The sequence below is a fragment of the Bombus pascuorum genome, chromosome 8 (genome assembly GCF_905332965.1).
Source record: "Bombus pascuorum chromosome 8, iyBomPasc1.1, whole genome shotgun sequence".
NCBI classification, from domain to species: domain Eukaryota; kingdom Metazoa; phylum Arthropoda; class Insecta; order Hymenoptera; family Apidae; genus Bombus; species Bombus pascuorum.
Window position 1 is genome coordinate 12,509,906 of NC_083495.1, and position 22,778 is coordinate 12,532,683.

General features: G+C 36.9%; 1 protein-coding gene and 1 long non-coding RNA gene across 3 annotated transcripts in view; one reads left to right on the top strand and one right to left on the bottom strand.

The window, feature by feature from the left end:
• LOC132909638 (zinc finger protein 1) overlaps window positions 1-22,778 on the bottom strand; it is a 35,752-nt gene that overhangs the window by 8,306 nt on the left and 4,668 nt on the right. The window contains exons 1-5 of one of the 2 annotated variants that reach the window (XM_060964568.1): window positions 7,477-7,519; window positions 4,025-4,386; window positions 2,641-2,781; window positions 1,645-1,945; window positions 675-1,030 (exon numbers count right to left, since the gene is read on the bottom strand). In XM_060964568.1, the coding sequence (XP_060820551.1) occupies window positions 675-1,030; window positions 1,645-1,945; window positions 2,641-2,781; window positions 4,025-4,386; window positions 7,477-7,504 (1,188 nt within the window). In that variant the 5' untranslated portion in view covers window positions 7,505-7,519. Of the gene's footprint in view, window positions 1-674; window positions 1,031-1,644; window positions 1,946-2,640; window positions 2,782-4,024; window positions 4,387-7,476; window positions 7,520-22,778 lie in introns of those variants that run through there. The other variant, XM_060964567.1, reaches the window with a different exon arrangement.
• LOC132909656 (uncharacterized) lies at window positions 8,544-9,685 on the top strand. Its single transcript, XR_009658581.1, has 2 exons — window positions 8,544-9,218; window positions 9,338-9,685. It is a non-coding gene; the product is annotated as an uncharacterized LOC132909656 (long non-coding RNA).

Sequence of the window (22,778 nt, forward strand, 5' to 3'; positions counted from 1 at the left end):
CTTGGAGTAGGCTTACAAAGGGTTGGAGGAGTATCGACCTCATTCGCCTTATACTTAGACTGTTTATGACACTCGTCTAACGAGTTTACGACACGTCAATCAGCATTAAGAAGTAAAGAACCACGTGGTTAACAGAATTGGAAAGTTTCGTTAATAAATCACTCTTTAGAATCTAAACTCTTTCCTTCGTTTCTTCCCATTATTTTACAAACTCGATCGAATTAGAAAGATCTAACAATACTGTTACAAATCCTGGTTTCTTCGTCACGCGAATTTATTTATAGATAAATCTATAACTAACTTTAGAACTTCTCGATATCTGCGTCCACTTATAATTTATCACCTAATCATGATATTAGAGTAAATAGACAACTCAGGAATTGTAGGTTTCTGTTTTTACAATTTTCTAATCTTTTGACAATCCGGTAATTTGTAATTCGTAAAACCTACTCGTAGAATTTCATTTGTTTTATTAAACCAAACTTGTCATTGTTATGCAAGGATATCTATTAACATTTGTAATTCGCGACTTGTAAAATTTCGCTAATGACGTTAATCCAATCGTGCAAGAACGGATCTGTAAAATTGAATCATTTCTTTAATTCTGCGCTGTCAAACTAAACTTTCTCCACTACACAATATTTGTAACAATACAAACAATGATCTGATCTTACTTGATAATCCTCCTCGAACTCTCGTTTCATCGTGGCCGGCGAGGTGGACAATTTCCTCACGTTCGCCTCGAGCAGTTGCTTCGTGACGGAGGTGTTAACCGTTTCAAGGATACGTCGAACCGCATCAAGACCCTGAGGATCGGTCGGTGCTGGTGATTCTTTACCCTCTGTGCCTTCCGTGCCCTCAGAGTCCGCCGTCGACGGGCTCATGAGCTCCCGATGAGACTCAAATTTCTCGGCTACCTCGTCCAATCTCTTGGAATGTAGCTGATTTAAGATCTTGCCCAAGGATGCCTGCAGAAAGTAGCTGCCGAAGCCCATCATTTGTGGCAGAAGGGTCGGCATGTCGTAAATACCTGAAATCATTATTTTCTTCTATTATAGATTTCCCTAATTCATGAGTCGATTGTTCTTTCAATACAACAAACAATTATACACGATTATTACAAATACTAAACCAATGATCTGTAGATTTGTATCTTCTTTAAATCATCCTCTCTCGTCTACATAACATTTCGAACTTTTTCGAACGAGTTTTGCCTAATTGTAGGTTTCGGATCTTGTCACAATTTCTTTTAAAACATCCCATGTCTATTTAACAGCAAAAATAAGAATTTTTTTCATGATTCTTATACACGGTTCAATTTCAACAATGTATCCAATTCTAAATGACATAAACTACGATAGAATTGCAAGCAGATTTACCGTCTTGCGTTATAATACGTCTTCCATATATTCATTCCATAATTTGATTTAACTAAATACAAAAGCCTTAGAAATTTTCTATAAACGATTAAATTTCAACAACGTCGATATTCGATTCCAAATGACGTAAACTCTAAATAGGATTGAAAGCAGAATTCTGTGTTTTGTGTTAGGATTCGATTACGAATCGAGTTCACGGAGCCGGATCGTTCAAGGTGCACGACGACGATTGCGGTTGAAATAGAATGGCGTTATCGACCCTCACCCGCTCCTTCCCGTTGTATCTCCTGATAATCCGAGGGTGAAAGCTTCGGCAGAATAGGGAGGAAAGTGTTATTATTCGCCGCGAGCAGATCGACCTCGCGCCGCCCCGGCGGCAGGGGTTGTTGCGCCTTTTTCGGCCCGCGATCCACGTTGCTCACATTCGTATGCCTGGATTTTTTTAAGTTTACTATCAGGCACTTCTTCGAGGTCATATGACTCGAATACGAGCCCGAATGGGAGAAGCGCTTGCCGCAGTTGTTGCATAGGAATGGCTTTTCACCGCTGTGAATGCGGAGGTGCTCCTGAGAACAAAGATAAAGATGACAATTGAAATTGAAATTAGAAGAAGAAAAAAAAAAGGAAATTATATATGAGTCGATGATGCAATCGCTAGACCGTGAATTTTTTATCCATTCGATCGAATTTCGAAATTTGAAACTGTAACAAAATGCACTTGATACGATAATATACAACATTTTTCTATATCATACGAAAGATCGAGTGATAACGAACGTTCTAATTGATCTTTCTTTTTATTATCGATTTTATGAAATACTTTGAATTCTATAAAATATTGCAAATTAAGGTGTGATATTTGAAACGAATGTAACGATCTGTTTCTTTGTATTGTATTAACGAAACTACGAATCTGCATAAATAACCGCAGTCTAGCGTGAATTAGCGTTTATCAACTAAAAATGAATAAAATTAACTTCGAGGAATATTCGTTGCGGTGCAAATACGTCAATCGATGCATTCTACGTACAATATTTTTTTTCTTTTTCTTCGAAAAATAAAAAATAAAAAACGAAACACAGAAAGTTGAAATTATATACAGAGAAATTCTATTTGGAAGAGTTCATTCGTTTCGGTTACAGGAGAAAACTATATCAAAGTCAGGCAGTGCTGTGTGAAAATAGATTATGAAAAGGAAAGCAAAGAACGGAAATAACGATGTACGAATGAGAAATGAAAAATAAGGGTGCACTCGTAGTACCTTGAGGTGATGCTTAAACTTGAAGGCTTTCTCGCAATGGGGACACTTAAACTTACGAAGCACGGCACTCTCATCATGGCTGATCATGTGCCTCTGGAGTCGGTAGACGTTAGCAAAAGTCTTGCTGCACACCCTGCAGGACTGGAAAAAATCTATCGATTAATTTCATCGTGTTTATTCGATCTTTATTAATAAATACATATCTTTTCATTAACTAATTATATGTAAAAATTTCTTTTATTATTTAAAGTTACTATTTAAAGAATGCTTATAATTTCATTTCCATAATTTCTTTGTAATTTTGTAGAATTTTTAATAAATTTAATATTTCCTTTAATACGATAATTGTGATACAGTGGAAATTCTCGGCGTAATTAGAATAGCATGAAAAATCTCTTTGTTCTTAAACCATAATTTCAACCGGGACCGTCAACTGCGAAGAGTAACAAAGGCAAGCTGAAATATCAAAGTAAAGTCAAAGCAGAATCGAGTATTTAATCACGAGAACGAGCTACTTTGAATCTTATAATCGCACAGGTGCGCCGACCAGTGTACTGTTTTACATAAACTCAATGACGAATCGTGCATCCAGTGTGTATTACGTCTACTTATAAAAATAGGCAAGAAATAAACCTACTAAAACAACAGCGTATAAATATGTAATATAAAAGGCAATCTCAATTTCACGAGCTACTCGTTCATAAAACTCTATTGTCAACTACCTCTCAACTTTCAACAACCCAATTCCCTTCCTTCTTTTACAGACCATTCTTCGTCATCGTAACCAATACCGTTCTTCTTAAAAGAAAATTAAAAAGAAGAAAGAAAAAGAAGGGGAAGGAGGAGAAAGAACAAGAAGAACGAAGAAGAGTATCCATCTACAAAAACGAAGAAAGAATATCATCGACTACGTTTCAACTTCCTTTTTTGCAAGCTATTCTTCGTCGTCATCTCATAACGAATATATCATTCCTTTCAAGAGAAATGAAAGAGAAGGCTGTAAAGGGCGAGGGAAAATGGTTTCTAAAGAGAAACAAAGAAAGAAACGATTCTACGCAAAAAAAAATATTCGTCAATCCCTTCGTCAACTCTATCTCAAAACCCAATTTCCTTGTTTCTCTCTTCCCCCATTGTCGTCGTTAATATCATTCCTATCAAAACAGAATTTCAGAAAAAGAAGAAAGGAAAAACAGCAAATATATATCGAAATTGTCCTACAAAGAGCAAAGAGGGAATAGAAGGTACTGTACGTAAAAAGGAAGACCAAACAAAGCCAAGAAAAGGACAGACGAATAAAATGGAAAATTCGCAGGCCGGTCGCGCATGATCAATAATACACAAGGAACAATGGAGTCCTCTCGTCCTTGACGTTAGTTTCACTCACCACTTGAGGGAATTGAGCGTTGAGATCGTTCTTGTCGATGGCGTACGGGGTCTTGTGCGTGTCCTCGAGATGGAGCTGAAGCACGTGGACGTCCCGACAGAGGAAGCCGCACTGGGGACACTTCTCGCCACCCTGCTTCGTCGATCCGCCCTCGCCGCCACCGCTGCCGCCGCCACCACGGACGCCTCCTCCGCCTCCTCCTGTTCCTGTTCCTGCTCCACCACCGCCTCCACCACCACCACCGGCTTCGCTACCTGTGCCGCTACCACCTCCAACGCCACTTCCTGTGGTTGGCGCCCCGGCCGCGCAACCTCCGCCCACCTCCGCGTTCACGACACCTGCTGCCTCGTCCTCGCTGCAACCTGAAACAACAGCCACACACGTGCACCACGTTATATCTCGCTTCCACTCTGCCCCTCTCTCTTTAACCAACACCCTTAGTCCCTCTATTTTTCTTTTTTTTTTTTTTTTTTTGTCCTTTTTTCTTTTTTCACGTATATGGCGTAGTGTATATTGGTGTGCGATAACAGACCATAGAGACGCGATTGTATAAGGTTGTCATGGACGCGGTTGCGTTTTAGGGGTTTTCGTGCTCGCGAGAGATAGGCTCTGCCTCGTTTTATGGGTTTTTTCGTCTCTTTGGAAGCGTCGCTTTTTAATGGTTTTCGTTTTTGCTGCGAAGCGTGATAAGAGAGCGTGTGTACAGGCAAGTTTGTCGTACTTTGTATCGCGATTAAAAATTTGGAATTACTTTCTTTTTACGGAGTTTGGTGTTCATTGGATCAACGGGCTAATTTTATCGTCAGAGTGGGATTTTAGGGCAAAGGATTTTCGCGGAAATTTATATCTCTCTGGACATAGGCAAGGAGATTTTAAGTATTTGCCGGCGAGTGCGATAAGAGAGTGGTTTTATTACAGTAGTAAGTTTGTTGTACAGTACCGTGGCTACGAGGTTGGAGTTACTTTTTTGTATAATGACTGTATCACCTGTTAATTTTATCATTAGAATATGGTTTCAGAATGGAAAGGATTTTTGTGCAAATTTTCACTTTTACGGCCATAGGAATACAACAAAAGTGGAGAAAAAATAGACCACGAATGGAGAGTTGTTTCAACCGTTAAAAATTATGATTTTTGTAATCTTTATTTTGTATGTTATTGCATATAACATACATTTATTGAATATGCAAAAAGTATACAGTGCGTGGTTAATTCGAAACTATTTTTAATAATACAGAATCGAATTCTGAAATTATCTTTTTTATAAAAATCGGAAAATATGACTCATATTTTTTTCTTCTGTATTTGCTCTCTGTTAATAATAAATTTTTTATTTTACCACAATCGTGTAAATTTCTCCGTACTTGCCGAAACCGCGTTGCTTAAGAAAACAGCGTCAATCAAAGGCAAACATGGTTACACCCTATTGTAAACCGGAAATAGAGCAACTATGGGGCATAAAAATTTATACGAGCTCGATGACAAGACACAGCGGAACGACGTCGGTAAAATCTAGAAGATATCGAATACCGTTTGTAGCGAGCTTTAAGATATGATCAGTGTAAAATGTGAGACGCGAATGTCTTCGTGAACGAGACCAATTGAAGACGGTACCACTACACATTCTGCGTCGTTCGGTCGACGTTCATAAATATACATCCGCGAAATGTCCCGAGCACTCTTTAACCCGGGAAATGACGGAACATGCGTCTTTTTTTTTTTTTTAACGTATTAAGCGTATTTTTAATCTGCTATCAAACACACCGTAGAAAAAAGAACTACATCGTTCGAAGATCACGGGAGAAAAACATGATACGTTTTTATTGATTTTCTTATTTTATCATCGCTTAATAATCAAATGGGAGAATGATAATATGACACAATGGAAAATGAAAATACAATGGATAGAAAAAAATTTTTAATCTATACATCGCGAATTTTATAGCAAATTTTTCTACTAAAAATTGTTTACTTGTTATGGTAACGGTCGTTTATTCCATAGGATTTTATTATATTAATTCGTTGTTCTTATTAAATATAAGTTCATTTTGTAAAATTATAACATCTTTTTATTTTATTCGTTATTTTATAAATTTTCTTTTGTCCGCTACTGTAACTTGTAAACTCCAAACATTTAGTTCCAGTTATTTTCGTCACAAGTGTGCCAAACTATCGCGGGCGATAACGCCTCTGATAAATCGAACGAACGATTAAATATTCGCGGTTGCCACTGAAAAATCCCACAGCTCCGATTTTCCTCAGCCACAAAAACATTGCATAAACATCGACGATGTGAAGGTTTTAACGAGTAATCGATACAAACACCGCGACGCTTCTTCCACTACGTGTACCGTGGTCAACCGCGTCTAAACGAATTTTCCTTGGCAGTCCACATGGACCAAGAGCAAGAGGAATCGGAGGACGAAAGTATCGTTTCAGTTAAGAGAAAGCTACTGAAAGCTACAAGCGACGATTCGATATTTGGCAAATCGCCGGCCAAGATAAAATTTCGTCGTGAGTCAGCCTACATAGTCGAACACTTTCGCCAGCTTCTGCACGAGAATCGTTCGAACGCGTTCACGAAAATTCCTCCTGACGAAGGTCATCGATGGTTTCAATTCTCGTGTTCGAATATTTTTTATCGCTCCAGGCTTCCAAAAAAATTGCACGAAAATTCCAGGATACTCGTTGATGTTTTTTTGTTGCATTACAGTCGTTTGTTGAGTCGAATATTTCAAACTTTTCCCGATACAAACGCTAAATTGGGGGAGAGGAATTCGTGACTGAAATTCCATTCGGAAATACATTTCGTGGAAAATCAATTTTTATTAAAAAACGACGACTTGTTCTATCCATGGACGATTAATATATCGGAAGATGCGTGGATGTTTTGTTCGTTGCTCGTTAATGGTTAATTTATGAAGACGACTGAAGGCGAATTTAGATTATTTATTTTATAAAGAGTTACCTTGAAGAATGCACTTTATACAACTCAGATATACCATAAACGTTTTTCTCGCCACTATCTCTATATAAACAAGAATATCGCAAAATATTTTCAAAGGCCAACTATTGAAATAAATTTCAATTCTGTGAAATCCATGGCCAATATAGCGTCATTCGCCAAGATTTAAGAAAATATTTTCTCAAGCCCATTATTTATCGCGTAATTTGTAATAAATTTTACTTTTATCGTTCCAAAAAATGTATTGACCCAATAAAATTGTTATACTAGGAGAATTTTGTTTTTAATTTAATAATTATACGAATATACTAGCTTCTACTCTCAAGTTTTACTTTCACACAGAATTCTTTGCCACTGTTCCTATAAATCTTGTTGAAACACTTATCCGATAATCGCAGCTCGTTTACATCTACAATCAAATAATACATTTTGTACCATACTTCGATAATCGTACACATTAATAACACATAAACACGTCGATCTTTACCTTTCAAATTTTTTGCCAATATTTCCATAAATCTCTACAGACACCTGTAGACTTGTGTTGATGATACATTAGATTGTCCTCTAAGTTTCTTTCGTTTTATAAAAAAATAATAAACACACAACATTCATATTATATTCTTTATATTATTTTACTGAATCCATTCATTTTGTTCCAATAGAACAATAATGTCAATAATAAGACAACAATAAGAATAATGTAAAGAAAAACGATATGAAACAAGTAATGTCATGCATCTATTATTTCCTTATAAAACGAAAGGAACTTTTGGCACAACATAATACATAGATATATGTACAATAATCAAACATACACACGTCAATCTTCGTTTAGTCTTTTAAACATCTCCAATGATATTTATTCGATTTCACAGCTCACAAATCTCGAGAATATTTCGCGATTTTTGAAATTTCCACCGCGCCTAGAATAATAAAATAAAAGAGAGGAAAATAAAGGAGGGCAGAACGTTTGGTGGAAAAACAAGAGGCGAGAAAACGGAAGTCACGTATGCGTGTAATCTCGTTCCACGAAGCGCGGACCAGTTCGTGCACCGCGAGACGCGAACTTTGCTCGCGTAGTAGGCCGATAAAACGTCGAAATGGGTCAGAGCCGTGACCTTTCCTGCCTTCCTCCTATACGTAGTACCGTTCGAGGATCTCGATTATGTTGGTGAAGGCTTGAAAAGCGGCGTACAGATCCCGTGATCATTGCCGCGGATGATAAAGAACGACCGCGATCACGTTGCGCGAAATATCGTTACGAAACTGGCGACTCGATCGCTATTTTCATGACTTTTCATAAAACGAGTATCTAGAACGTTATCGAATTCTAATAAAACGTTATCAAAAAGGCAGGTTTATCCCCGAGGTTAACATACTTTTAATCATTTGAATAGCTAATATTACTTCGCGTTTAACTTATCGATTTTTTACAGTGGTACGATTTTTGAAGCGTTTCTGCTTCGAGATTATAATCGTTGAATAAACTGTTATCGTACAGGTGTTCTTAAAAAGGAAAAAGAAAGGAATAAATCTACTTTTTCTAATCATTGAGAATATACAATTTTCTATTAGATAAAATACAAGATACGATAAAACGATGTTGATTTTTACAGAATGCGGATTATCGAATTTTTAATTTTGTTTTCCGTAATAGAATTCCGATGGTGCAGTCGATTGAAACACACCTGTTATAAGGAGAAGACACTAAATACAGTTTGTAGCGAGATGGTCGCGATTTTCCTTCGAACTGTCCTTCTAAGAATAACGAACGTCGCATCTAACGAATAAATAAAAAGTTAATCGCGTAGCGAGAACGTTTAATAGTTCACAACGAGGCTATCGTAGTTCACGAAAAGTTCGTCAGAAGTTAACAAGTTTCAAAGTAAAAGAGGAGCGTCGATATTGCACACTTTTACAAATTCTCGTTCTTCGTGTACTGTACGAAACAAGCGATAAACCAGCGTCGATTTCAAGAACAAAACGAGCAATAAATACGATAGACGACTACGGGAACGGGTTTCTTAAATTCGTTTTGAACTTTACAGACCTCTTGAAATGATCAGAACAGATCGATCTAGGATAGACGAACGTTATCTCAGGCGTGGATCATCCAAGTGATCGAGACTGCGTGCAGATGCGTATCTCTCAGCGACCGTCAGAGCGAGGGAAGAGGATGCGCCATCAAGTGACGTCAGCGGAATGCAGAAACTGGCCAAGCAAATTGTAAGTAATATCACGCAATCTCAGATTCATGCGCCTCGAAACATCGAGGCGATCAACTCGATCGTCGATCTCGTGATCTGCAAGATACTCATCTGATCGATGGAATTTTGATATGGCAGAATGGGATTAGGCTGTTGGTTCGTGCAGAAGGTAATATCAATCAACGTCATTCTCTAAGCAATAGCAGTATCTTTCTGTCTCCGCGTGTCAAGCGAACAGATATCGAATAGGACGAAACGAAGTAATTCAGTCTAGTTGGAATTATTAAATGTGTATAATTTTGCAATGTAATATTGCAGTTATTTGTGGGATTTTATATTTTCTAACGATGCTTCTTGATGGATGAAATTGATATTATACCTATCTGAAGGAGGAAAAGAAAATTAATTACTAATTAAAAGAATTAATGTAACTCATTTCTCTAGCATGAAAATCAGACTAATAAAAATAACATTTTAGTTTTTGTACTTGAACGAATAAAAGATACTTCAACTAGAAGGACAAAAATACTAATTAATTCTTAACTCATTAATTCTGAGCTGTAACATCGAATTTTGGTTTAAATTGATCTTCGTACAGATGTATTTTCGTCGCTATCATAAACGTACTTTCTTAGATATTATTTAGAAATGTTACTCATTAGGAAATCGTTGTCATGCAATCATCACATATTTGTAATTACGAAAACACGAACTTCCATTTTTCCTTAGTCGACTTATCAACCAATTCTGAGAATCCTTAGTAACCAAATCAGGCTAATGAAGCTAACATACATATTAGTTTTCCCCCTTGAACAAACTTTCTAATCAATGTTTCCCGCTTTTTATCTACAAATATATATCAACTTCCCTAAACATATAAGAGCAAATATCGACACCAAAGGTACTTCGAACTAAAGCAAACGAAAATATAGTCACCAATCTTTAACTGCAATATTGAACTTCGTGTTGAATTATCTTCATACAGACGTCACTATTTACGTCATTATTATGGACTCTAACATATTACTTAGAAATTTAATGCGTTAGAAAAAATCGCTCGTTATACAAGCATTACTTTGCGCCATCATTCACAGAGACGAATTTGACTTTCTCCTTAACGGGATCGAGTCAAAATAAACTCGTAAACAAATAAATAAATAAATAATAGATAAAAATACAAACATACGTTTCTTCTTCTCTTCCAATTTATCAATAGATTCTCAGAACCGGAGAAACATTGACGGAAACAAAATCCGGAACGTCTATTCGCCGTTAAATTCGTATAAATGGAGCAAAACGTTTCTCCATAGATTGACCCAAGGTATTTGTAGAACTGTAACGAACGCGTACCAAAGAAAAATCGTAAATAGAGGTTTCCTTGGTACGCAGGTAAACGGCTTTAACGACGTCGTTACACCGTTCGTAGCGAGTGTATCAAAGGCTTTCCCCTCTGATGCGGCTTTTATCGCGAGGCGCGCGCGAATCGACTGCGATTCGAACACAGCGAATCGGCGACCCGCGGCGTATTTTATTTTTATTCGCGCGTGCTTGTTCTTTCTCTTTCCCTCGTTGAAGAGTGAAATGCGGTACGCCGCTACTGAAAGGTAGAAAAATTCTCAGTTGAAAGGCACAAAACGATGGCTTGTTTTTCTTGTTTTCGATCGCAGATCGCGTCGCTCTTTGTGTTATTCCTATGGCGAAATTATTTTTGTTGCCAGCCGATTATGAACCAGGAATACAATGCGACAGATCCATGTCGATATCAACGTGGATATCGAGAAACTATTGCACCGGTGAATCGAGGAATTGTTGTTTGCGAGGAGACAGTTCCGTTTTCTGGTAACCTGAGTAAACAGAAAGGGGGTGGAGGATATTTAAATCGGAGGGTCGATTTAATTTTTAAAATGAAATATTTGTTCCTCGAACATGTTGTAGGTTTATAGTTGATTAATGTTGCTACATGGTATTTGTTTAACATATCGTAAATTCGCAGTTAATCAGTACTCATATGTAGTCGTTATTTTTAAAACGTCTCATAAATTCATAGTTAATTAATATTGGCACGTGGCAACGAATTTCGCCGTTGGATATTAAAACTGTCTATTTCTCAGTTTTGATAAATCCCATTAGCCGTAATCTTGTTCTCTTATTGATGAAAGATTTCCTATTATTAATTCATTCGCCATTTACGTGTCTTTTTATATTTTGCGATAATTTTATAATTTTTCACTCCAAGTATAGATTTCTTTCGTAAGATGCGATACGTGGATAATTAAAATATGTACAAATATATATAATAATAGCTGACTTCTTATTGTTTCATTGCCCTTTCTTTTCGCATTTCTATGCTATTTCGTTATCAGAAAAAGAAACTGGCTTTATCATTCTTAGCTTAATCCGTTTACGACAATCAAAAAGTTCCTCTTGTCTATTGTTTCATTTCTATTTATACTTAATTCTCTTATCGATCTTTCGTTTCTCTCTTTCTTTATTCTCGCAATTGTTCTTCGTTCGCTTGTAGCAATAGTTAGGATTTAATTTCGAGATGTTGCGATCCATCAGACCGCAACAGACGTTTCCGGAGATTATCGTATGAAGTGGCAGCGTGTCGATTGCCTCCGGAAAGTGGGCTTTCGTCCGCGAGATCAATTGTCACGAGAATTTCTAGGAAATCCAAGAAATCTCGGTTATGTTCGCGATCAGCCACAACCGCGTTCGTTGATTTCGATGAAATCATCTTTGGTCAGAAGCAGCGATAAGATGCGAGACACTTCGAATCGCCTCGGACATGATCCGAAGTTTAAAACTCATGAAAATCTTGGTGGTTTTGGAAATCTTGAAAATCTTCATAGGTTCGAAAGTCTTAGTCAAGTTTTTCGATGGGTTTCGAAAGTTTGACGAGTATCCAACGCTTTACGTTCATTTCGACTACTTTTATCTGTAAAGTGTCATCGATAGAAAATAGTAAAGAAAGCTTGGAAAATACCAGAGAAAACACAACAAAACGCGATCAAATTTCTCGCAATTGAAATACGATCCATTGCTCCGTGCCACTGCTGCATCATTTATCTTATCGCGGTAAAGGAATATTAAGAACTGTGTTGCAAAACACGGAGGCAATGTGCGCTACATTTTTCTTACGTCGTAAACGGTCGGTGCAAGAAACTACGCTTCCTGTCGATAGCGAAATTAATGACATCTACCAAATTTTTGTTTCGTCTTGCTTTTTTCTTTTATCATTTATATCATTTTTTTAATTCGCTCCTACGCTCGCCGTAAGATTCTGTATCTTTCGTCTTCTCGGTTACTATAATCGATAGACAATAGTAGATACTAGAGAAAATACTATGGACAGGTAAATAAACATTAAAAACTCTCAGAAGCGACCAACTCCGCTTCCTGTCAATCGCTTGATTTCATTAAAACAAACTTTTTAACTGATTCCTACGTAAAATGATACGATTCTGTATCCTTTGTCTTCTCGATTACTATAATCGATAGACAATAGTAGATACTAGAGAAAATACTGTAGACAGGTAAATAGATATTAAAAACTCTCAGAAGCGACCAATTCCGCTTCCTGTCAATCGCTTGATTTCATTAAAACAAACTTTTTAACTGATTCTTACGTAAGATGATACGATTCTGTACCTTTTGTCTTCTCGATTACTATAATCGATAGACAATAGTAGATACTAGAGAAAATACTATAGATGGGTAAATAGATACTAAAAACTCTCAGAAGCGACCAACTCCGCTTCCTGTCAATCGCTTGATTTCATTAAAACAAACTCTTTAACTGATTCTTACGTAAGATGATACGATTCTGTATCCTTTGTCTTCTCGATTACTATAATCGATAGACAATAGTAGATACTAGAGAAAATACTATAGATGGGTAAATAGATACTGAAAACTCTCAGAAGCGACCAACTCCGCTTTCTGTCAATCGCTTGATTTCATTAAAACAAACTTTTTAACTGATTCTTACGTAAGATGATACGATTCTGTACCTTTTGTCTTCTCGATTACTATAATCGATAGACAATAGTAGATACTAGAGAAAATACTATAGATGGGTAAATAGATACTAAAAACTCTCAGAAGCGACCAACTCCGCTTCCTGTCAATCGCTTGATTTCATTAAAACAAACTCTTTAACTGATTCTTACGTAAGATGATACGATTCTGTATCCTTTGTCTTCTCGATTACTATAATCGATAGACAATAGTAGATACTAGAGAAAATACTATAGATGGGTAAATAGATACTGAAAACTCTCAGAAGCGACCAACTCCGCTTTCTGTCAATCGCTTGATTTCATTAAAACAAACTTTTTGACTGATTCTTACGTAAAATGATACGATTCTGTACCTTTTGTCTTCTCGATTACTATAATCGATAGAAAATAGTAGATACTAGAGAAAATACTATGGACAGGTAAATAAACATTAAAAACTCTCAGAAGCGACCAACTCCGCTTTCTGTCAATTGCTTGATTTCATTAAAACAAACTTTTTAACTGATTCTTACGTAAAATGATACGATTCTGTATCCTCTGTCTTCTCGATTACTATAATCGATAGACAATAGTAGATACTAGAGAAAATACTATAGATGGGTAAGTAGATACTAAAAACTCTCAGAAGCGACCAACTCCGCTTTCTGTCAATCGCTTGATTTCATTAAAACAAACTTTTTAACTGATTTTTACGTAAGATGATACGATTCTGTATCCTTTGTCTTCTCGATTACTATAATCGATAGACAATAGTAGATACTAGAGAAAATACTATAGATGGGTAAGTAGATACTAAAAACTCTCAGAAGCGACCAACTCCGCTTCCTGTCAATCGCTTGATTTCATTAAAACAAGGTTTACGACTAACGTTTGATTTTTAAGAAACAAATGGTTTGCTTCGAAAAATTCACGTGTCCTAAAAAGAGACACAAAGAATAGTAGATTTTACGATAAATTTGAAAAACTTTCAATTTTATTCTCTCGCGACCAAACGAATATATTTAATTGATCGATCTACAGAACGCAATAAATCTTCGATAAAGTTTTATTTTTACAAAAAGGATAATCTCGTGATATTCTCATCATCTTCGGCTACATTTGCCATAAATTTCGACAAGATATACGCCATGGACAGAGTTTCCTCTGGCTTTCCATCAGAAATTAAATGGAGAGCAATTTGTCACGTGGCGATGAACGCTTGCTCCTATGCTCTCTCCAAGCATTTCGAAGAAGTCACGCTTGGCGCGATAATTATTTAGCGGAAAGACACGTGTATCGGTTAACGATCGTGCGAATTTCTCTCGTAATTCCTCGGTAAAACGACTGGTTCGATTCTTTTAGTTTCTCTAGACTGTAGACGACGTGCCAATGTCTACCGCTGCATCAAACCGCGTGTCTCATTGTTTCTATTTTTAAAGATCGCAGTTACGTGGTCCGTGTTCGAGCTAACTATTTATCAGAGGAAACGAGACCGATCGTTCTCTTGGTCTTCGAGGAATTTCACCTTTAGTATCGCGGTATTATAATTCGCTGATAATTAGCATAGATATCGTGGAATACAGCGTTATTTTACTGAAAAAAGTTTACCGTTTCTGTATGAGAAACGCGAGATTCGAATTAATTCGGAGCTTAAAGATAATTTGCATATTTAAAGATGATGCGATTCGTTGACAAATGTATATTTTTTTAGACTCTTTTTTACAAAAAGCGACTTCTTTACAGCGAATTTTGTATTGTTTAATTTTAATTTTAATTTGTACGTTATCGTTCCCAAATTTTTAGAAGCAAAGAAGCTCGAGCGTATTATATTTTTCTTACAAGTAACAGCAAAAGTCTTTCTAGCCTCAAACACGTGATATTTGTCATTGTAATCTATGGATAAAGATACGTCTTCGCGTATGTAGAAAGGAAGGTTTATGTATAGAAACGCTTCCATTGAATTAGTGTCTTCGTAAAAATCATTCGATTAGGACCGAAAATGTGAACTTGCAAGACAGGATTAACATCCAATCTTAGCATATATTAAGTTGTCCGAAAAGTTTCTTTCGTTTTATGAGGAAACGATAGATGCACAACGTTTTTTGTTTTATATTATTTTGTCGAATTACGTACGATCCAGTTTGTTCCGTTAAGATAAACACCGCGACATTTCACAGACTTGGTACTGTTGTAAAAAACATGGAAAGACACTTTCCGGACAACCTAATATATACATACGTACATCCATGAAGATCAATTAGGTTCGCATCAGAAAAGCAAACAATCCTAAAAAAAGAAAAAACGACTTAACTTGATCGAATGAGAAGAAATTCCACATCCACGATACAAACACCAAATGATTCAAGAAATGCTTCACAAAGCAAACGAAACTCGTTTAACAACGCAAGAAAAGAAGATAATCGAATAAAAAAAATCCGCTAACGCGGGATATTTAATCAAAGCGAAGGACGTTCCAAATGATGAAGACAAAAGGGTTATAGAAACAGGAGCCATGATGGGCGTATTCGGCGTACAATCACAAAACGGAGGAGGAACGAAGAGAGAAAAAAGGGCCCCGGTGAACTTTAGGTTTGGGCAACACCTTGGTCGAGGGAGAAGGATGAGAACGCGCTTACGTCACTCGAGCAACGTGGATCACACACAGGCCATAAAGGCGCGTTCGCACGGCGCCGAAGATGCGGCGCGGCGCGTCTATCCCGCTGACGCCGCCACCGCGTGCGAAGTAAACGATTTGTCGGAGAGGTCATTGAGCCTGATAGGGCGCGGCCGCCATCTTCCACAACGTTCAAACCACTTCTCGACGACTTTCGTGGCGACGCTCGCACCGCGTGCCCGACCAGAAACGATCCCTGTACGAGCTGCTCTTCGACGAAGATTGCTCTATTAACGCATCGTCGGTCAGCGTGTTCCAACGATACGACTGTGCACGTGATGCCGATGATACTCTTCATTTTGGGTTCATTCCCATATGGACATCGCGCCATCTTGTCGGCGTTCACTTTGATTCTTTTATTCGAAACACTCGCAGGCCAAAGCGGTTGACTCCACTTGATTGAAATTTCTTGAATTTGAAAAGCGCCGGAGCACTTTGATCGGTGCATATCTTGCGTAATCTCATCAATTTTCTTCGTAATAGCTTTTTGTTTTCTACAGATGACAATATGAAGTTGCGCAAGATAAACGTTGGTCAGAGTTCTTTAGGGTTGATATTTTACAAAATTAAGAAAAGTGGTGACCCCTTTGAGAATTCGATTTACGACGAAGTGCGTTGGCACGCGACAATGTACTTTGAATATTTACCGTACGGTAGAAACGTAGGATGTTCGTATTGCATTGTTATATAAATTTATATTCGTTTGTACGTCTTATTAGTATACGTAGCGAGACGCGATTTGTCGTGATCGTATCGATGAAATTTGAAAGCAATTTGGAAATCTACGTAGAATGAGTTCCCTGCAAATATATTTTGCACAAAATTAGACCTAAAGGTAGAATTCGTGCCAAAGATGGTCTCTGAAAGTAGAACGAGTTATTCGTCCTAGGTAACGAACAATTTGATTCTTGACATATTTTGCTGACTTCTATGAAGTGCATTATCGCAATAAATATCTTGTAACTCCTATTTATACATTTCCACATTCGTTTCCGGTTCTATCGGTATAATCCTGATGGTCGTCTCATCGATGTTTTAAAAGGTCAATGCCAATGTCTCAAAATGTTTCGTATAACTCGCAATAATATATTGGCAAAATCGAATCTGTTACCTTTTATCTCGCAGCTTGATCTGCTTGCTAAATTTGCATAAAGATATCGTCAATCTGATCGTCGATCAAAAAACCACGTTGCTTCTACAAACGTGAAAGATCGATCGTGAAGCGAAAAAACGTTGAAATCAGCGAAGCATAAAATACACCGTTTTGCTGCGGTGTATCAAATAGCAATTTGCAAACGATGCTGGAAAAGAGACGATCTAAAAGACGTATATCATCGATCCAAGTATTTATTTCCACGAACGAGAAGGATGCATCGTGCTCCGAAAAAAACGAGGAAGCAGCGAGGCATTTTACAATGGCGTATTAAGTAGCAATTTCCAAACGACGCAAATGGGAACAACTTCGATGGCGGTAAATCTTCGGCAACGTTCGTGATTGAACACAAATGGCACCGTTATTCCACGGTATTATGTGTACGCACCAGCCAATCAATGGGACGCGCGCACCAATTGGCCGCGGGCTAAATGTCGTCCAATCGGTCGTATCAACTTCGTCGATTAATTCGAGAGAAACGCTTGAAAATCGCGTAATGGTCAACGAAGAAAAGTACATGTACCAAACGCACAGGATAATTCGCCGCTTCGAGATTTATACTAAAAGTATTTGGCATTATTGCGAACAGGACGCGGCTCCATTCCTAAAAATTTCGAATATTTCCTATCATCGAGACATTCTCTCTTTTGTTTTTATCTTTCAACCATTTTTTTACGATAAATTTTCCTGTTCTTTGGATCTGCAATTTTTTAGCCACGACGAGACACGTGAATGGTGTTGGAAGGAAAGTTTTCTTACAAAAATCTCTGATATTCTCGACACTTTCGGCGGTGTTTATCATTGACGCGGTGTTAAACGTGCAACTTATCCGCTGCCATACACCATTTACGATTTCGTATTTCTTAAGTTAGATACGTCATAGTCAGGCTACCGAAAATACTATGTTACTTTAAGAATTGAACGTTAACGCTACAGACAGCCTAAGGAGCGATAAAATATGTTTTGAAATTTGGAGTGAGGGCGAACAGTACTCACGGAAAACAAAGTCATAGAATGTTTGAGAAAAATGAAAAATATAGTCTATTATACGTGTACACAAAGTAAAATTATCCATCTCCTTTTTTAAACCAGCCCTCGATTTTCCGACGATATGTACCTAAAAATAATCGACCGATAGGATAATAGCATTGGAGGAGGAGCGACTTGTTTGGAGAGTGGATAACAAATAGCCACGATTTAACGGGAACACTGGCCAAATCGACGAATGGCGTGGCAAATGGTTCAGGTGGAGTCGATAAAAATTCGCTACGGCCCCATTATTGGCCAACGATTACTCATCCAAGATATCGAATACCATCTGTAGAAGTCAATTCTCGATGAACCAATGCTCGTGGATCGTCCACGTGATCTTTGCGTCGTCGTTCACGCGGCCTCGATACATCGATCGTTCAATAAGATTATCGTGCAGAATAACGCAACTGCAGCGAAACCTCGAATCTTAAGGGAACAGTTTAAATCTTCGAGTTACGGTGGCTTTCGCTTATCGAAGCTTTCAAGTAAAGCAGACTTAACGAACGAAAATTCAACTTACACGTGCAAAGCATACAGATTTTGGCTTTCGGATGGTATCTACGGGAGGAACAAGCGCTAGACAAAAGACGAAATGTATATACATGGTTTCCGTGGAAGAGAGAGAGGCAGACAGAGGATGGTACATGGTAACTTCGACTTACGGAGGTCGAGCAGCTTCTCTGAATTCGAGTTACAGAGGTATAATGACGCGTGCGAACGCGCAGAGAATAATTCCAGTTGGACGAAGTTTATATTCCCACAGAGATTTTTACAGCGGAGCGCAAGCGAACGAACAAAATTCTGGTCTTATGGAGGTTTTGGAATTTTGAATTCTACCGTAATAACAAGAGAAGGTAGAAACTGTTCGAAATCGTGCAATTCGGGTCATGGATGATTCAGTGGACGAGTCTCTTTATCAAGAAACAATGGGCCATTGGCTGCAATTACGAGACGACGCGATGCCACGATTATCCACATGGAAATATTTTCACCCAACGAGATTTAAACCGCGATAATAACGTTTGATGCTGCGTTATTCCGTTACGCAGATTGATGTGCCTCGTTGCTTTTTCAGCCACTCATTTTGGCTACTGTTTTTCGCTCTCGTAAATCACGTTTACGGAGATCCTTCGGACTTTTGATAGTTAACGTTTAAGCATCATTTTCACGAAAAGACGAGTCAAGTTGTTATTCTTATCCTTCTGTCGATGCAGATACTCTGCTTGCTGTTGTTTGATTACAAATTTTTACGCGTGTATTTTTCATATTTATAAATCATATAGAGGAAATGTTTAGATAGTAAAGATTTAAGCACCGTTTTCATGAATAAGCGAGTTAAATTGATATTATCAAAGCTTATTGTCTTTTAATTGTGTATTAGCTTTGACAAATATTTTTAATTTCTATGAATCACGTGGAAAAAGAAGGTGAATCAGAGTGCTCTTATCGCTGCTTATAAGACAGATACTCGAGTTCCTGTTAATCACAAAACAAATTTGCAAATTTAAAGAACGAAATGATTTCCCTATTTGCAGAATTATCGTTCTCTATCGTGTTCGCTAAATTCTTTAAAACGTTGCAGTAAGTTGAAAGGGACGAGATACTGGGATGTGGGTGAGACGATAGTGTTACTTCCCTATCGAAAAGAGAAAACAATAATTACGTCACATTGTATTATCGTTTTACGTTATAATAGCGTGAATGAATTTGACGCCACCCGGTTGCTTGTGATCAGCTCCTTCCACGAAATCAAACGTGTACCGCAACCTCTCGTTCCATTCGAGATTACAGACAAATTTACACTCTATATTAAGTATTAGCGCAATCCATCTTAATTAATCTACATTTATTAATCTATATCCTAATTAACCTTTATTTTAAGTAATCTATATTGTCTTTTAATTTCAGATTTAATATTTAACGAAGCATAAAAATAAAAATTCTTTTCTTTTGTTTCGGGATAATTTCTTTGTTCCAGTAAATTTCGACGAATAAGGTTTTTAAAGTTCTTCTTAATTCCTCTTTTATTAACATGTTGCAACTTGGAGAGTACTGTAATAATTCAAAGGAAAGTAAGAAAACTAAATGAAGGTTAATCTAAAGCGCACGATACATGGAACGCGTCAAGGTATAAACTACAATGAAACAACCGAGTAAATACAGCTACAGGGCTGGACCTTGTGCCATCGAATAGAGTTAATTACTCTTTTGTCGTGTGCCGTGTTTGAGAACTTCGCAAATACAGGCAACCATGCGTGCGTCTAAACGTGCTACGCTTAAAGATATTTGTATATAGTTCTACTTTGGCGCAATTAATTCAAAATTAGAACCTTACGAGCTTAACCAAACCAGATGACTGGTTTGGCATGAGATGACTGTCTGGCAATATTGGAGAACCATCTATATTTCATTACCGTACGATTTATTCCAGATTTTAATTCCAGAAACAATTCATTTTTATTCATCTTTTTTTCGTTTTCTAACGTAGACATAGCATTGTCTTTGCAATTGTTAATCTGCTTGTAACAATTTATATACTGAATTTTTATATGCTTAATAAATTATATTATAATAAACTGTTGTGTAATTAAATATCTTTTTTTTTTCTTTTTAATTCTGACTGTTCATTAAATTTAGATATCCTATAAATGCTTTGTTCCTGTTATATTAATCTTCAACGCTTTTAGTGTTGCAATATCCCCTTATTTACTAGCTCGATGAAATATGCCATTAAACAATACAGCAAGGCCTTAATCTCACCAATACATGTACTAAGTCATAATGCGATCAATTTCTTCTCTTCCGCAAAACAATTTAATCACGTGGAGATAGAAATTATTAGTATGATGAAAACAGAAAACAAGAGAAATTGTATACCATGTGAACAGAATATTAAAATATAGATACTATTATATTAAATGTATATTGTTATTGTCATATTTTATATTTATTTCTTTCCTTTCAATTATCAACCAATTTATAGGAACTTTTTCAAAAGAAGTATATCTACTGTTGTTTCAGAGATCTGGAGAAAAAAATCGTTAATTAAAAAAAAGATTATTAGCCAATGAACAAATTCTGTGGAATTCATAAACCACAGACTCGTTTCCTGAGGCATTATTAGCATTTCAAAGGGGAAAATCTTATTTAATTTTCTTTTATTTATTTATCTATTTCTGCTCTCTTGTTTTCTTTTATTTTCTCTCTTCTTGCGATCTTCAGTCTGAGTCTTCAGTAAAGTAATCGTTAATATTATTCACCTATAAATCCTCTTCTAATCTTGTTTGCTGTATCGAAAGGATTCTCGCGAATTAATTAAATGACTAAGAAATTAAATTCCACGGAACGGATCCGTGTTGACGTATTTGAGAAAGTAAAAGGGAGATCTGTACAACAAGCTCGGTCTAAAATTTTCTATTGTACGCGGCGGAAACCGGACATTTTCGCAATCACGTCGGCGATTCGCGTGTGCAAGTCGATTATTCGTCCGCGTTTCGTTGAAAAACGGAAAAACAGACGGAGTACCGCGATAACCGGCCGCACCGGGAGATAAACGGAAGCAGAGAAAAAGAAGAGGCCGAGAGGAACAAGCGGGCGGATGACTTAGTGAACTGCATACGACGCGTGCTGTCTCCGATACAGTAACGTCATTCATCGTGGAATATGGGGAACGAACGAGTGGCTTATCTGTCCACAAGAACAATGTACACTTCGTACGCGTTTACAAAAGAACAAAAGAATTTTCTGCTCGAAAAAACAGATCGCTGAAATTCGGCGTGACATAGATTTGGCATTCGTTTCGAGGATTTGATTTACACCTATGCAGATGACGATTTAGGGGCAACTAAATGTCGCGTACCAAAAGCGTGACATTGTTTTCTCAGGAAACTATAAATATCAAAGTATCATCTTTTTTTAGAAGATTCAAAGCTGACATTTTTACACGTGGTTAGTAATAGTTCGGAAATAAATAGATTTGTAAATAATGACACTATAAAGTCAGTGTTCGGTTACAAAGAAATGTAAAGAACGCTTTTCAAAAAATAAAAACTATTAATAACATATCTACAGCCTATTTAATTATATTCTACATTCATTTTATATATTCATTGTATTCCACATATAGGGATAAATCATTCAATTTAATTTAATATTATCGATAGTAATAGGAATTACACATTCTATCGATCTTAAAAAGAATTAATAATAAATAACATTAAATTATAATTAATTAACGTTTCATAGTTCCATGTCCTATTATCTTATCATTCGACGAAACGCATTCTTATAATATACGTTATATAAAATAGTTCATTCAATATTTGCCCTAACAATAAAATTTATCAATACTAATAACCAATAACACCACAAATTTCACATTGTGCCAATTTGAAGAGAAATAAACATTAAATTATAGCTACTTAATGTTTCATATTATTACACGTATATTACCTATTCGATAAAATATGTCCTGTAACCTTCACTATATCCTAACCTATAAAATCGCACATTAACCTAGCCAATATTCCAAAGCCAACAATAGCAATACAAATTATACACTTCAACAAGCTGAAGAAAAACAAAGAGAGTCCCTTTTGTCGATTAACAAACAAAATTGACGACAAGAATACGGAAAATAGTCTAGGACCAGTTGTTCATTCGCGTGGGGTAAATATTTACTCGGAAGCAAATCGGTGAAGAGCACGAGCGCGTTGCGGC